General features: G+C 34.5%; 1 protein-coding gene across 1 annotated transcript; it reads right to left on the reverse strand.

The window, feature by feature from the left end:
- Positions 1-252: 252 nt before the first annotated feature.
- On the reverse strand, positions 253-12,258 carry LOC136029700 (homeobox protein Wariai-like). Its single transcript, XM_065708204.1, has 3 exons — positions 12,196-12,258; positions 5,159-5,874; positions 253-460 (listed from the first exon to the last, which is right to left on the reverse strand). The coding sequence occupies exons 1-3, from the start codon at positions 12,256-12,258 to the stop codon at positions 253-255; spliced, it is 987 nt and encodes a 328-aa protein (XP_065564276.1).
- Positions 12,259-14,354: the final 2,096 nt, after the last annotated feature.

The following is a 14,354-nucleotide window of genomic DNA, read 5'->3' on the forward strand; positions in this document are numbered from 1 at the left end:
CTTTGAATCGGTTGACTGTGGTTCTCTCTGGCCGATACTTGAACTGACAAGTACTGCCATCTATTCAAGGCCCTTTATACTGATACTAAGACCTCCTTATTACTATATACTGAAATTATACAGATACCAAATAAATGGCCGCTGCAGACCAGTATTCAAAAAAAATACTGGTGTGAGGCAAGGATGTGCTACCACCCCTGGAATTTTCAACACCATTATCGATTACGTTGTGGACCGAGCCACAAATTGTTGTCACATTAGACTGCAGTTTGGCGACAGAGTCCTAAGTGATTGCAACTTCACAGTTGACATCGCTTTGGTATGCACCACTGTAGCTGAACTCGAAGAAGCCCTTACCAAACTGTCGGGAGAGCCATCTAAACCGGTACAGAACATCAGCTGGTAAAACACTGAGATAATGACATTCCCTTCAACATCACGGACACTAGACCTATCAAAGCTGAAATTCAGTCCCACATCAAGCAGGCCACCTCAATCATGGCCCGACTCTTTCGCTTCGTCTAGTTGAACCCCAGCATTACCTACAGGACAAAGATGCGTATTCAACACCACTGTAAACCAAGTTAATTTCTGTAATGCTGAAACCTGGCCTGCTTCTATTTCTGTCCGAAATGCCATAAACATGGCTCAAACGTAGTTTTTCAGATAAATCAAAGGGATTAAGCTGTATGAATTAGTCTCCAACACCCAACTAAAATCATTTAGCAGCCGGACCCCTAAATCCGGTCAATTAGCTGCAAAAACTTTTCAATGGTTTGGCCACCTATCTCACATTCCAGTAGAAACGCCAGCCAAAATTACCTTTACCTTTAAACATTCGAAACACGGCTGTAAGCCTCCATGTTGAAGCCTTCATTCAAGATGGAAGGACCGCCTTGACCACTTCCTGTCATTGATCGGTGTCACGCAAGACAAAGCTATCATTCTAGCACAGGACTGTGTGGACTAGAAGCAACAAATGATTTTTCACTCTATGTTAGACTAGCAGGAGCAATAAGTCAAGTAAGTAAAAAAGTTCACCCTACTTAAGGACGAAAAATCGTTAATTTCCCTGCACACTTTCAAAAAAAGTTCAGCAAGAATGAAAAGGCAGGTGATCCACTTACAAGCATATGATTTTCACTCTAATTCCCTAAAAGGCCGTTGTAATATTTTTTTTTTCAGACTTTCTTTGAAGAAACCTCGAAGGAAACGACAAATTATATTTTGTAACAACTATATATAACTCCTTTGGCTATACGAATATTTTATCGAACAAAAATATATCCTTATATCAAGACAAGAATGATTTTTTGCTGGCATAAAATCTTTTTTACTTAAGAGATGAAACACATGAAAAACCAGTTTGAGATAGATGAAAAAAAGAAAATATTTTTATCAGGTGTTTTATGTTGCCACAGCCACACAGGAGGTTTAAACTAAGATTGATAACTGCTAATCCAAAACACTAGAAGGAAAGATATTACAAATGTCACATATGACTACTGGTTACCATATGGGAAAGGCAAAAACAATAGGTAGAATAAAAATAAATTTCTGTTTTGTAAATGTATATATAAAGGTAAAAATATTCATTTCAGGATGTGAAAGATGTACAAGAAGGAAATTACAACCCAAAATGTTATGTTTGGAAATAGGGATATGATAAAAAAAAAGGATAGAATGTTTGATTTTCATTGATGTTTTGGGGCCCAGACGGGATTTGGCATTTTCAGTGAAAAGAAATTGTTTTGTTTTGATGGTTGTTGGTCATTTCAACTCATATCTCTACACACCCCCAATGAGGAATGTAACACTATTGTAAATATATTAGTAAATTGGCTACTTCTAGAACACAGAATTTTTTTTTCGAAGTTCTACCGTCTGACAATGGACGCTGTTTTAGAGCAAGTTGTTGGATGAAATTACAAGCTATCTAAGAATATAATGATAGTTTACGTCCATTTACAAGGGGAGTTCAAATAGGAAAATTGAACGAAAACACAGGAAACTCGCGTACATGCTGGGACTCCACGCATAACAGGGACCAAATAAATGGTTGGACTATTTACTCTATGTCGCATTCACGATAAAACAGCATATTTGCATACTTTAAAGGACACGCAATTCCTTTTACAGAATGTTAGGGACCAAAGAATTTGCATGAATTCAATAGAAGACGAAGGATTTATTGTAACCTTGATTAATATAAATAAGCGATGATCATGATAATGAAAAAGGCAAAATAATAAGAAAATCAAAACTTAAAAGGCGCAAAAGCAACAAAACAGAATACGCTAAAAAAAAATAAAAATACAACACACTATAAAGCAGGAAACATCGTATATTTACAGAAAACCGATCTTGGCGAGACGAAAAATTTGAAACCAAAATGGGAGGGATCTTTTCGAGTGACAAAGGCAGTTCCGAATAGCTTCACTTATGTCTTCAGACATGCTGAGAGGCAAGCAGAGGAAGTCGTCCACCATAACCGAATGAAACGTGGATTGTTTTTCAAGACCTTGTAATTTTCATCTTTACTAGCTGATGATATAAATGACGAAATGGTTTCATCTATATAGATGAGGAAACCTTGTCAATTTGAGGACCTTTTAAATGATCAAAGAAGTCGGAGGAACAAAAAGAGTATTTAGCGCGCTCCTGGTTAGATGCTCTTCACCTTCAGGGGGAGCCAGTAAAGAAGGCTCCTGCCAGATCCAATTATAGTGAGGAGTCTGACGCGGAAGAACAAATTAAAAAATAGTGCATTTTTCTGAAGAGTTAGTCTACAGTGAAGGAGATCTTCATTTTCCCCGGAATGCAGGGAGAAAAAGATGCTTGAATACGAAGGGCACAAAGCTGAAGAGTTCATACATCCTCCTAAATCTCAAAATTTCATACTTTGGCTTCTGTTCTAACACCGAAACGGTCAGAGAAAAAGACTCCTGACACACAACAAAAGCTTATAACTAGTGACGCTCAAAGCTCTTCTACAGGTTTGAGCACAGCTCATGGCGAAACAAAGTGCCAACTTAGAAGATAGGCTTTGAAAGGAAGTCAAATCCTCCAACACTCTGACCAATTTACCGAAATATACCACTCGAGTCACTTTAGTAATTTATCCAAAGATGTAGAGCCAAAAATAAGATGGATTACGAAGGTTCAATGAAGTAACAAAAACAGTGTCAAATTCAAACCCGCGCTCGAGAAAATCTTTAGAGAATTAGAGAGAAGAAGCAAAAGGGTTATAATTATTATCTTGCATCAGCAGACAGAAGAAGATAAAAATACTAACTCCTCCTGTCGTTAAATTTTAGATTAAATTAACAGAGACAAACGCAACATATAAAATAATGAAAATAATGGTAAAAATAAAAAGTTGACTAGGCAAAGAAAAAAAAGGAAAAAATATAGACGAAAACTAATTAAGCTAAGTCAAATATAGAGTATAAGAACTTTTTTCTTTGTCCTGGGGATATCCTGGTAAGGGGTACACCGTACATGCATAATGCTTGTCTTACCACGCCAAATATCTTGCAAAATGATCAAAATTACACCTTCTTTTTGAAATACTAGGTGTTTAATAGAAAAGAAATATAAATATTTAACGTATGATGAAAAAAAATTTTTTACTCCATTTCCTGAAAAACTATAAGCAATTGACTAATAACAGCAGCACCACTATAAAAAACAGGTACATTTTACCTAGAGAATTGTTTTGAAATTACATTTCAACCATGTTTTGGTTCGTCCGAATTTTTTTAAGTTTACTATATCTCCTGTAAAATTTGAAATTTTGGTCTGAGTAGGCTTATGCATAACGGTACGGATTTACGCATAACGGTACGGAAGAGACTAGTATCATATTCGTGATAAAACAGCATATTTAGATATATGTCATAGTCGTCCTATGTAACCGAATCAAACGAGGATTTTTTGCAAAGCCCTGTCGGCCTAAATCTGCAAGTTTACTAGCCAAATATATAAATGACGAAACGGTTGCAACTATAAACGTAAGGAAACCCAGGCAGGTTTTGGACCTTTTAGATAATGAAAATAAGTTGGAGTAACTAAAAGAGTATATAGCACGCTCCTTGATAGATCTCTTTCGGTCAGTAGAGAAGACTCCTGTCCCAACCACTTGTATCGAGGCGTCTGACGTAGAGGACCACCCAAGACAATATTGTGAAAATTAGAGGTAGGAAGCAAGAAGGCTAGATTTATTATCTAGCCCCAAGGCTCAACAGACAGAAACAGGTAGAACAATCAAACCGTCTAATTGCCTAACTCTAGACTGAGTTAATACAGCCAAATCCAATTAATTAGAATAATCAAAATAATGACAAAAATAAAAAAGGACTAAGTAAAGAAAAAGAGAAAAAATATAGTAGAAGAGTGCTTAAGCTCAATATATAAGAGATAATAAGGAAAAAAGAAATGTTGCCTATACTGTAACCTAATCACAATGCTAGCAGCCGCTCTAATAAGTGGGGAATATATTATAAATGCACGTATTAAGACACAAAATTAAGCAATTACATTACTGCCACCACAGGCAATTAGACAATGAACCAAAGTATACTTCATTTTTATTTCAAATACACGTTATCAAGAATCAACTTTTGTTAGAAGTGCAATTTAGAGTCTAAAGGAGTCACAAAAGCTTAGATTATCTATCTAGATATAATGAGCTATAAAATATTATTAAAGAAAATATAAAGATAAAATATTATTAGAAAAAAATATTATTAATTATAACTAAAAATTATGAAAATCGCTTTAAAAATTTCCCATATTATATGGTGTTCCAGAATATATATTATTCTCTTTCCAGTAAAGCGCTTGATTATAATAAGATTTTTGTGGGTATGTTTACCTTTTACCCTAAGTTTGGGGTAAGAACGGGGGATCTTTTTTCTGTTCTGGAAAGCATTGATCAAAATGACTTTTGACTTTGGACAAGCTTCTTTTACGAGAGTGTTATTTAAAATGTGTCTTACAATGTAATTAAAATAAAAACAATGTTAAAACAATACAACAAAAAACAATGGAATTTAATCTAACAATATAATTAATAAAAATAAATTCTTTAATAAGTTTTTGTAATTTCAGGACTTTTTCCTGACATTTTCAAAGGAGGAAAAATAACTGGAAATACCTTGCTGTTGGCCTTTGCTGGTTACTGGTAATGCATTCATCGAAAAAAGTCTTAAATATGCTTGGATGTATGCTATACAATGGCGAAATCCCTTCATTATTTGCTATTCTTATATCTGCTCCGTTGTGTAATAACAGCAAAATAGCTTCTTCATATCCAGTTATTGCAGCCAAATTCAGTGCTGTATCTCCATTAATATCTTGAGCATTGATATTAAAATTGTCGTTTTGATATTTTAGTATGATCTTTAGAGAATCAAAAAACTTTTCAGGTTCTGTTAAGAGTCTCTTAGCAATAACATGAAGGACCGTTTCTTGAGTATCTGAACATGCATCAGAAATGTTTGCACCATATTCTATCAAAAGTTGAATTAATTCACCATTACTAGCCTCACATGCCAAAATTATTGGCTTCACTGGCTTAGCAATGCTAGTGACATCTGGTCTAGCACCATGATCTAGAAGAAACTTTGCCACATTGTTAAGACCGGCTTCACAAGCAAACTGGAGATAAGTTGGCAAGTTGTTGTCACTTTTATTCAAGTCGGTTGTTATGTTTTCAGAAGTAGCTTTATTCAAAATGTCTTCACATTGCTGTGGATTATTGTTTTTTAAAGCACTAAACAATTCTGATCGAAAGAACATTTCTTTTGCGTGACTGTTAACAGTAATTTCGCTAAGATTCAAAGCAAGAAACAGAAGATTCCGTGTGTGCTCCTAAAAAAAAAGTGTATAAAGATAGGGTATTTTATCAATATTTACCAGTAATAACAAGTGAAAAGGCCAAAGATAAAGCCATTATAAAACGATGTGGCCTAAAATACTTATCAGATACATTATAGAGGCTCAAAGAATAAAATAATCTACAGTCTCGACAAAAAAGAGTATATAATTTAAAGATATTTGATTATTGTTGCTAGTCCGATTCTTAACAATGATATGTAGCCTAATAAGCTTGAAACTTTTGGTGCTATTTTTAAAGGTTTTTGAATTACTGTAATCCCTTGTAAAAATAGAGAATCATCATTTGTAATGATTGTAAATTTTTGTTTTTTTGGGCCTCACTACTGACATTATATAACTGGTTGCGTTCAAACATGTAAGCTTGATTACATAGCGAGTTGATTTTATCTAAAAAAAACAACTAATTTTAAAATTTTCAGGTATTTTTCTAGTTTGAATTAAAACAATAAAAAAATTGCTTAGGCACCGAAAATATTTATGCAGTTGACATAATAACCTTAGCGATTCTGAACTGACGTATTGTGCAAGGGATTTTTTTTTCTTTTATAATAACAAAATTTGTTGACGCGATTTTTTTAGCTTTGAAATTTTTTCAAGGACTATAAAATGAAAATAGTGTGACGTGGCACTCCGTGGCAACTAAGCTTCAAACCTTTGGTTTTCTTTTTTTGAATATTTTTGAATTGTTGCAATCACTTGTCAAAATATATACAGTTATTTATTTAATTCAGTTTTAATTATTTAATTTAGTTAATTTATTTAATCGGATAATTATCTAAATTTACAGATTATGAGCAAGTGTTCAAACAGCTGTTGGAACGAGAAGAACACTTTTACGGTTAAGGTAGGAAATGGGGTTAGCAGTTGATTTTGTATTAAATCAGGAGTTAAACAGGGTTGTGATCCGTCCCACCTTTATATGAATGAATTTGAAGGACTTTGTCTCAAGGAGTCCAGGACATACCATGGGAGAGCATGGAATCAAATGAGGAGGAAATAATTTTCTGCACTTTGATTATTGTCATGATTTTAGCATCCTAGATAAAAGTGTGAGCAAAATGAATGAGCTTTTGTGCTTTCAAGGTACTAGAGTAGGTTAGAAAATTAATGTTAAGAAGACCAAGTTACTAAGGGTCGGAATAAGAGAAGATGAAAAGGTGATCCTGGTTAACAAAAAAAAACTCCAGGTGGACAGATTCCATTACCTTGGTAGTATTATTAATAAAGAAGGTGGGAACAGTGAAAATTTTAAAAGTAGAATAGCCAAGGCTCAGGGTGTTTTTTTTTTTTTACAGTTAAAAAAAAGTATGAAAGAATAGGAAGATAAGCCTAGAAACAAAGATTACAATATTGGAAGTCACAGTGATGACACTGGCTAAATATAGTTCTGAAGCATAGGTGCTCTGAAAAGCAAATGAAGATTTGCTAGATGTTTTCCAGAAAAATTGCCTGATAGCTAGGGCACGTTTGGTGGATAAGGAATGAAAGATTGCCGAAGATTGTCCTTATCGGTAAACCGTCTTGGGCTAAACAAAAAGCAGGTCGTCTGCGGTTGGGGTCGGAGAATGTTATAAAGATAGATTTAAAGGAAATCGGAACTTCCTGGGAGGTTATAAAGAGGGAGGCTTTGCATAGATTGGGATTAAAACTAAGAGTGAAGAACAAATAAACATCTGGTTAGAAGAATCTTGTGGTTAGATGATAAAGGCAAGCGAGAACTACAAAGGACACCAGAAACAGAACATGTCAAGAAAATTTTGGAAAATTGTCATCCTAACATTTTCTGTCGTGTAAAAGCGAACTACATAGATCAGTAGTTTGAGAAAGTTCATATTTTGCTTTAATTTTGGAAAAAATTTTATATGATTGACTTATTTATGAGCACATTTCTAAGAATAAAATACTTCATTTCTCTCACAGCAGTAATCATTTGTTTTTATATTTATGACTCATGCAACATTACACACGAAGCATAGATAAGGATAAAATATCAAGAGTAAGCAGTCAATTCACAAATAGCCTTTTAAGTAGTTTCATATTTTTTTTTAGTTTTAATTGCGACAACCACAATAACAACAAGTCAAACTTGAAAGTAAAGAACAAAGAAATATCCAGTCTACAAGACATACGGCAATGAGAAGTAGAACAAACTAAAAATGAAAGCGAAGAACAAGAAAATATGTGGCTGAAAGATATACCACAGTGAGAACAAAGAAACATGTGATTAGAAGATAAGCGGCAGTGAGAATTACAAGTGATAGTGATGGTCAGATGGTCAACGTCTGACCATCTGACCAGTGAATTACAAGTGATAGTGATAGTAGATGGTCAACGCTATCATAAACTTCGACGAAAACAAAATGTACTGCAAAACCCAGTAAAAACCTACTAAAATGCCATAAACTACGGTACTTTTAATTATATGTCTTTGAGACACGTCAACTTTATATTTACGCCCTGTGTAGCCCTCTATTTTTCCGAGGAAATGGTAGCAAGCAAAAGTGATTCATTTGCAGGTTGGTACTTATAACGAAAATCATTATATACAGGCTTGCCACATGTTGAGTGCTGGGACCGGCTTCGAAATCGACTATAGAGTTTTGTTTTTCCTCATATACAAGTCTGCCACAAAGCCGTGCTGGGGCTTGGCCTCGAAAGCACCTATATAGTTGGGTTTGTTTCTTAAAACTGGCATATTAAAATTTCTGGCTGCAAAAACGGTCTAAATAGGTCACAATCTTAAGGAAGAATTTGTATTTTTGTCAGGGTGGTTGTAATTACCTAAGGGGACGTCAAAACATCTTGAAGAGACTGTGGTTAGAAGACAAGGGTATATGAGAGCGACAATATACAAGCTTGTCGTGTAGCTGTGAAGGCTTATAATGATAAAAGAAAATGGAGAACAAATAAACATATGGTTAGAATACTTGCGACAACGAAAATTAAACCGAGTTAAAATTGAAAGTAAAGAGCAAAGAAATATTCAGTTAGAAGAAAGATGCGGTTTAAATATATGCAGAAGTGAGAAGTACAAGTGACAGCGAGAATCAGAGCTTGTCAAAAATATTTTGGAAATTAGTATCCTGTGATTTTCTGGCCTCCATAAATGATTTGAATAGATGATGAGTTTAAAACTCGAAAATTCGTTTGTAGCTTTCATTTTGAAGATTTTTTTTTTATTATTGACGTCAGACGTATGAGCACATTTTAAGAGAATAAATTATGTAATTCCTACCCCGGCCCCTCCAGACCAGAAGTGATCGTAAGATTTTACATCAACTTCTATTGCAACATTATAAAATGCCTGATTAGACCTGAGATAGGTCCAGAGGGCAAAAAAATTTCCTTGGTACTTGAAATTATAAAGAAACTTCGCCTTCCCCGCTTAAATTATAATTAACATGTTATATTTTGAATGTTGATAGACTATAAATACTTACAGGAGGTGGAACTGTAGTTATGGGGATAGTAGACAGGTCCAGATCTTATCATGGAGACCTAGCTATTTCTTCAGATCTGACTGTTGATCTTGGGGTTAACTCATCGACTTCATTTTCGTACATATCGGATTTTTTCAAGAACGATTTTCTTTCTATAAGAAAAAGATTAAATTTTTTAAAATGACGATCTCAGAATTTTGATCCGGTGACTTTGGGAAAATAATTCGCGTGGGAGGGGACCTAGGTGTCCTCCAATTTCTTGGTCACATCGAGAGGACACTAGAACTTTTCATTTCCTTTAGAATTAGCCCTCTTACAACATTCTAGGACCAGTGGATCGATATGATAACCCTTGAAAAAAAAACGAAAAAAAAAAAAAACAACATCAACAAACAAACACGCATCCGTGATCTGCCTTCTGGCAAAAAATACAAAATTCCACATTATTGTAGATAGGAGCTTGAAACTTCTTCTATAGGGTTCTTTAATACGCTAAATCTAATGGTGTGATTTTCGTTGAGATTCTATGACATTTAGGGGTTGTTTCCCCCTATTTTTTAAAACAAGGCAAATTGTCTCAGGCTCGTAACTTTTGATGGGTAAGCCTAAACTCGATGAACCTTATATATTTAAAATCAACATTAAAATGCAATTCTTTTGATGCAAGTATTGGTATCAAAATTCCGTTTTTTAGAGTTTTTGTTACTATTGTGCCGGGTTGCTCCTTAGCCTACTACAGTTCGTTACCAAGAACTGTTTGATACAGTATTAATAATAGGTAGGCTATCCTATGTCGGAAAAGTTTTCAATCACAGAGGTTACCACAACAGTGAACTTCCAAGGCTGTCAAATTATTAATGATACTTTGTATTTGATTTTTAATGTTTTAGAAGCGGATACGCCAAAAAAAAATTAAGGACTGTCGAATCCTGAACTCTAAAAAAATAAATATGATCCGACCAATTCAAAAAAAAATACATGCTTTCTAATGATGCAAGTTTCATCAAATTTAAAGTTTCAAAACGGCCGATGTTAAATTATTCTATTCTAAATTTCATGGAAAGTAGGTGTTGGCTTTTGTTTCTGTCGTTTATTCAGTTGTCTTATCAAAGCTATACAAATAATGGCAAAACCACCTGATCAATCTGAATAATTTTACAACACAAAGTAAAAAGTTTCTTATTGACGAGAAAGGGTGATTCTTTGTTGTATCAAACAGCCTTAACAATAGAACTTTCGAACCATAGACATCCTTAAACACTAAAAGGTAGATTCAGAGGCTGTTTTTACATGCAAGTACTCACCCCTCTCCCTCTTGGACAATGACCTTAAATGGAAGTCTACCACTTCCCACTTATTAAAACCTGGTAGTTTTCTCCTTAAGTCTTTCTCCCTTCTCAAATGGTTCTCCATATCAATCTCAAGCAATATCGATATCAGCCTCGAGATAATTTATTGTTCTTGTGTAAGACCCTGTCTTGAACATGCTTGCCCTGTTTAGCACGCTGCATCGACCAAAGACCAATGTTCTAAAACTAAAGTATTCATTTAAGAGCAGCAAAATTATAATTTATAACTAATAATATAATTACTCCTAGAGACTCATTTTCCTGTCTAAAGGATCCCACCTCAAGAAAGATTGGGCCTAAAAAAAAAACAGAATTCGTTTGTCCGAATATATAAAAACATTTATATTTCAAATAACAACTGTTAGTGATTTTAAATCATTAACAAGTGAAGTAAAGCTTATTCCTTAAGAAAAAAAATGATATCTATCTCATCAATTCTACTTCCAAGCCTAAACAATGGTTGCTCTGCGGCCGAATCCTTGTTTAAAATTTCTGATTATTTTTCTGAATAATGCTGAGAAATCCAGCCCCCCCCCCCTCTATGGAAAATTCCCTTCCCCAATAAAAACTTTCTCCGTGGAAAGATCTTCTAAATTAACCTTTACCCCCCCAATAGCAAATCTCCTTCGAAAACGTCTATTTGCTTCTCAATAACCAATACTATACAATGTAATGGGCAAAGTTCATAGCTTGACCCTTACCCCAGGAAGTGTGGAGGGATTAGACTTTTTGACAATGTTGAAAAAATGGCTTTCTCAAAATTTTGATTGGAAGGCTTTGGGGAAAAATAAGCATGGGAGGGGGGTTAACTGCCCTACCATATTTTTGGTCACTTTAAAAGGGCTTTTGATAACTTCTGATTTTCTTACAAATGAGCCCTCTCCCGATCTAGTGATCACCCTTGAAAAAAAACAAAACAAGAAAAACAAGAAATAACATGCTTCCGCGATCTTTCTTCTGGCAAAAAATGTAAAATTCTAAATATTTGTACTTAGAAGCTTGAAAAACTATACAGTACGGTTCTCTGGTATCCTGAATCTGATGGTGAGATTTCCATTAGTAACGCTTGATGTTTTGGGGGTGTCCCTCGAAAAAATTTGTTTGCAAGTTTTCTCAGGCTTTTAATTTTTGATGGGTGCCACTAAATTTGGTGAATTTTACACAATTTGTATAAACATCAAAATCCGATTCTTTTGATGTATCTATTGTTATCTAGACTTTGTTTCTTAGAGCTTTGGTTACTATTAAGCCACATCACTCTTTACTTACAGTTCGTTACCAGGAACTGTTTGAAATTTGCAATAATGATTTTGCAAATAAATGATATTGTATTCATCTATACTTGGGGTCGTCAAATATTTATAGGGCCATCCCTTAGAAAAGGAGGTAACCTCTTAAGGAGGAGATGAGGGTCGGACAAGCAAAAAATAGGGGAATTTATTATAAAATTGATCAACCCAATCTCGGCTACCAAGGTACATCTCAAAGCACCACACTTGACAAACCTTCTGTGAACACTTCTTTGCGATGTACATGGCAAACTGTTCGTCCCATGTGGGATGTATCATCTTATAAAAACTGTTTTTGAAAGTGTGTGAGTTTCTGAAAATTCTTAATACAGTAGATATTCTGAAAATCTTATAATTTGCCTATGCTATGCGTACTCATCCCACAAAGGAAAACTTGGCACCACGGGTCTTGAGAATTTCACACTAAGAAATTCTTTCCTAGGTACTTTAAGACTTCATGCTACCCATGTAAGGTGTTGAAGTGCTATTTTTCAGCGTTTCTGCCGCCTCAATCTTTCAACAGAAGACAATTCAATAGCTAAAATTTAGTCGAATCACCATCTACCGAAATACTTTTTTGAAATTCACTTTGCACTCTTTTTATATTAAAAAGTACACCGAAAATTTTATTCAAACCTACGAAATAGTAATTTTTTTTCTATTTATTAAACAAGTGTAAATCAATCATTAGGGGGGAATTCTAGGAGTAGTAAACTTATGAATCGGTAAATTTATGTAGCCTGTTCAAACCTGATGAGCCCGAATATGAAAGTCTTTTCGATACCGGTTACAGCTGTAGACTAGTTGCAAAACAACAAATTAGGGAGACATAAGCCTTTGACTCACTCTTTTTGTTTGACTCACTCTTTACATTAAATTTTGACTCTTTCTCACAATTCTACTTTTTACAACTATAAAAAACTTGAGTGTAAACAGGGGGGAGCTGAGGGGAGGACAGTTCCTTTAAAAAAAACTTTTTTAATTTAGTTTCTGGACTTTTTAATTAATGCAAGTTTTGAAGATTGCTCAACGTACAAGAATTATTAAAAGGAAATTTGTCTATTAATTTTACTTTTATAACTAATAATAACTTTGGAATAACCTAATTTTGATTTTTGTTCCAGTTATTTGGCACTCCCCCTCAATGGTAAATTCCAGATCTAGTGTTTGATCTCATTGGGAGATAAGGCAGAATGAGCTTGAATGCGATTGCAACATCACTGATGAATATGGGCCTACTGTTTTTCGGCAACATGGCAAACGTTGTTGCACCAAATAGTAAATAGTAGACCTACTGGAGTACTGGAATAAAACCTACTGGAGTACTAAAGGCCGTTTAATTGGAATAATAAGTTCTTTTAAAGTTCTTTAAAAATTTTAGCGGCAATAGCAAGGTTTAAGGACAGGGTGACCAACACATATACGTATTAGTTTCTGTTTGTTCTAAGTTTTAATGTTGCTCTTTACTTTCAGCTGAAAAAACTTGTTTTCTTTATTTAATTTCTGATTGTTTTTTTAAATAATGCTAAGAAATCCGGCTCCCCCTCTATGGAAAATTTCCTTCCTCCATACAAAATTTCTCCATGGAAAGATTCTCCCACCTAACCTTCCCCCTCACTAGAAAAATCCCCCTCGAAAATGTCTATACACTTCTCAATAACCAATAGTATACGATGCAATGGGCAAAGTTAATAACTTGCAGCCCCTCCCCGGGACTGTGGAGGGATAAGACGTCTTCGAAGACATATTTATTAGACTTCTTGACTATCTAGAAAAAATGACTTTCTCAACATTTTGATTGGGGGACTTTTGGTTACTTTACTTTACTTAGGAGCTTGAAAACTCTACAGTACGGTTCTCTGGTATCCTGAATCTGATAGTAAGATTTTCATTGAGATTGCTTGATGATTTGGGGGTATTACCCCCCCCCCCTTCCAAAAATTATGCAATTTTTTTCAAATTCGTAACTTTTGATGGGTGCCATTAAATTTGGTGAATTTTACATATTTTGAATAAGCATCACAATTTGATTCTTTTGATGCATCTACTAGTATCTAGACTCTTTTTCTTAGAGTTGCGGTTACTATTAAGCCACATCACTCTTCACTTACAGTTCATTACCGAGAACTGTTTGAAATTTATGATAACAATTTCGTAGATAAATAATATTTATATTAATTTATACTTGGAGTAGTAAAATATATATAGAGTCATCCCCTAGAAAGGGGGGTATCCTTCTAGGTAGGAGGTGAGGATCAGACAAAAAAAAAGTGGTGGAATTTATTTAAAAATTGAGTGACCTAATATCGTCTACTAAAGTACATCTCAAAGCACCACACGTAACAAACCTGCGAACAATTGTGTGAACAATTCTT

This window comes from Artemia franciscana, chromosome 7, assembly GCF_032884065.1.
Source record: "Artemia franciscana chromosome 7, ASM3288406v1, whole genome shotgun sequence".
NCBI lineage: Eukaryota > Metazoa > Arthropoda > Branchiopoda > Anostraca > Artemiidae > Artemia > Artemia franciscana.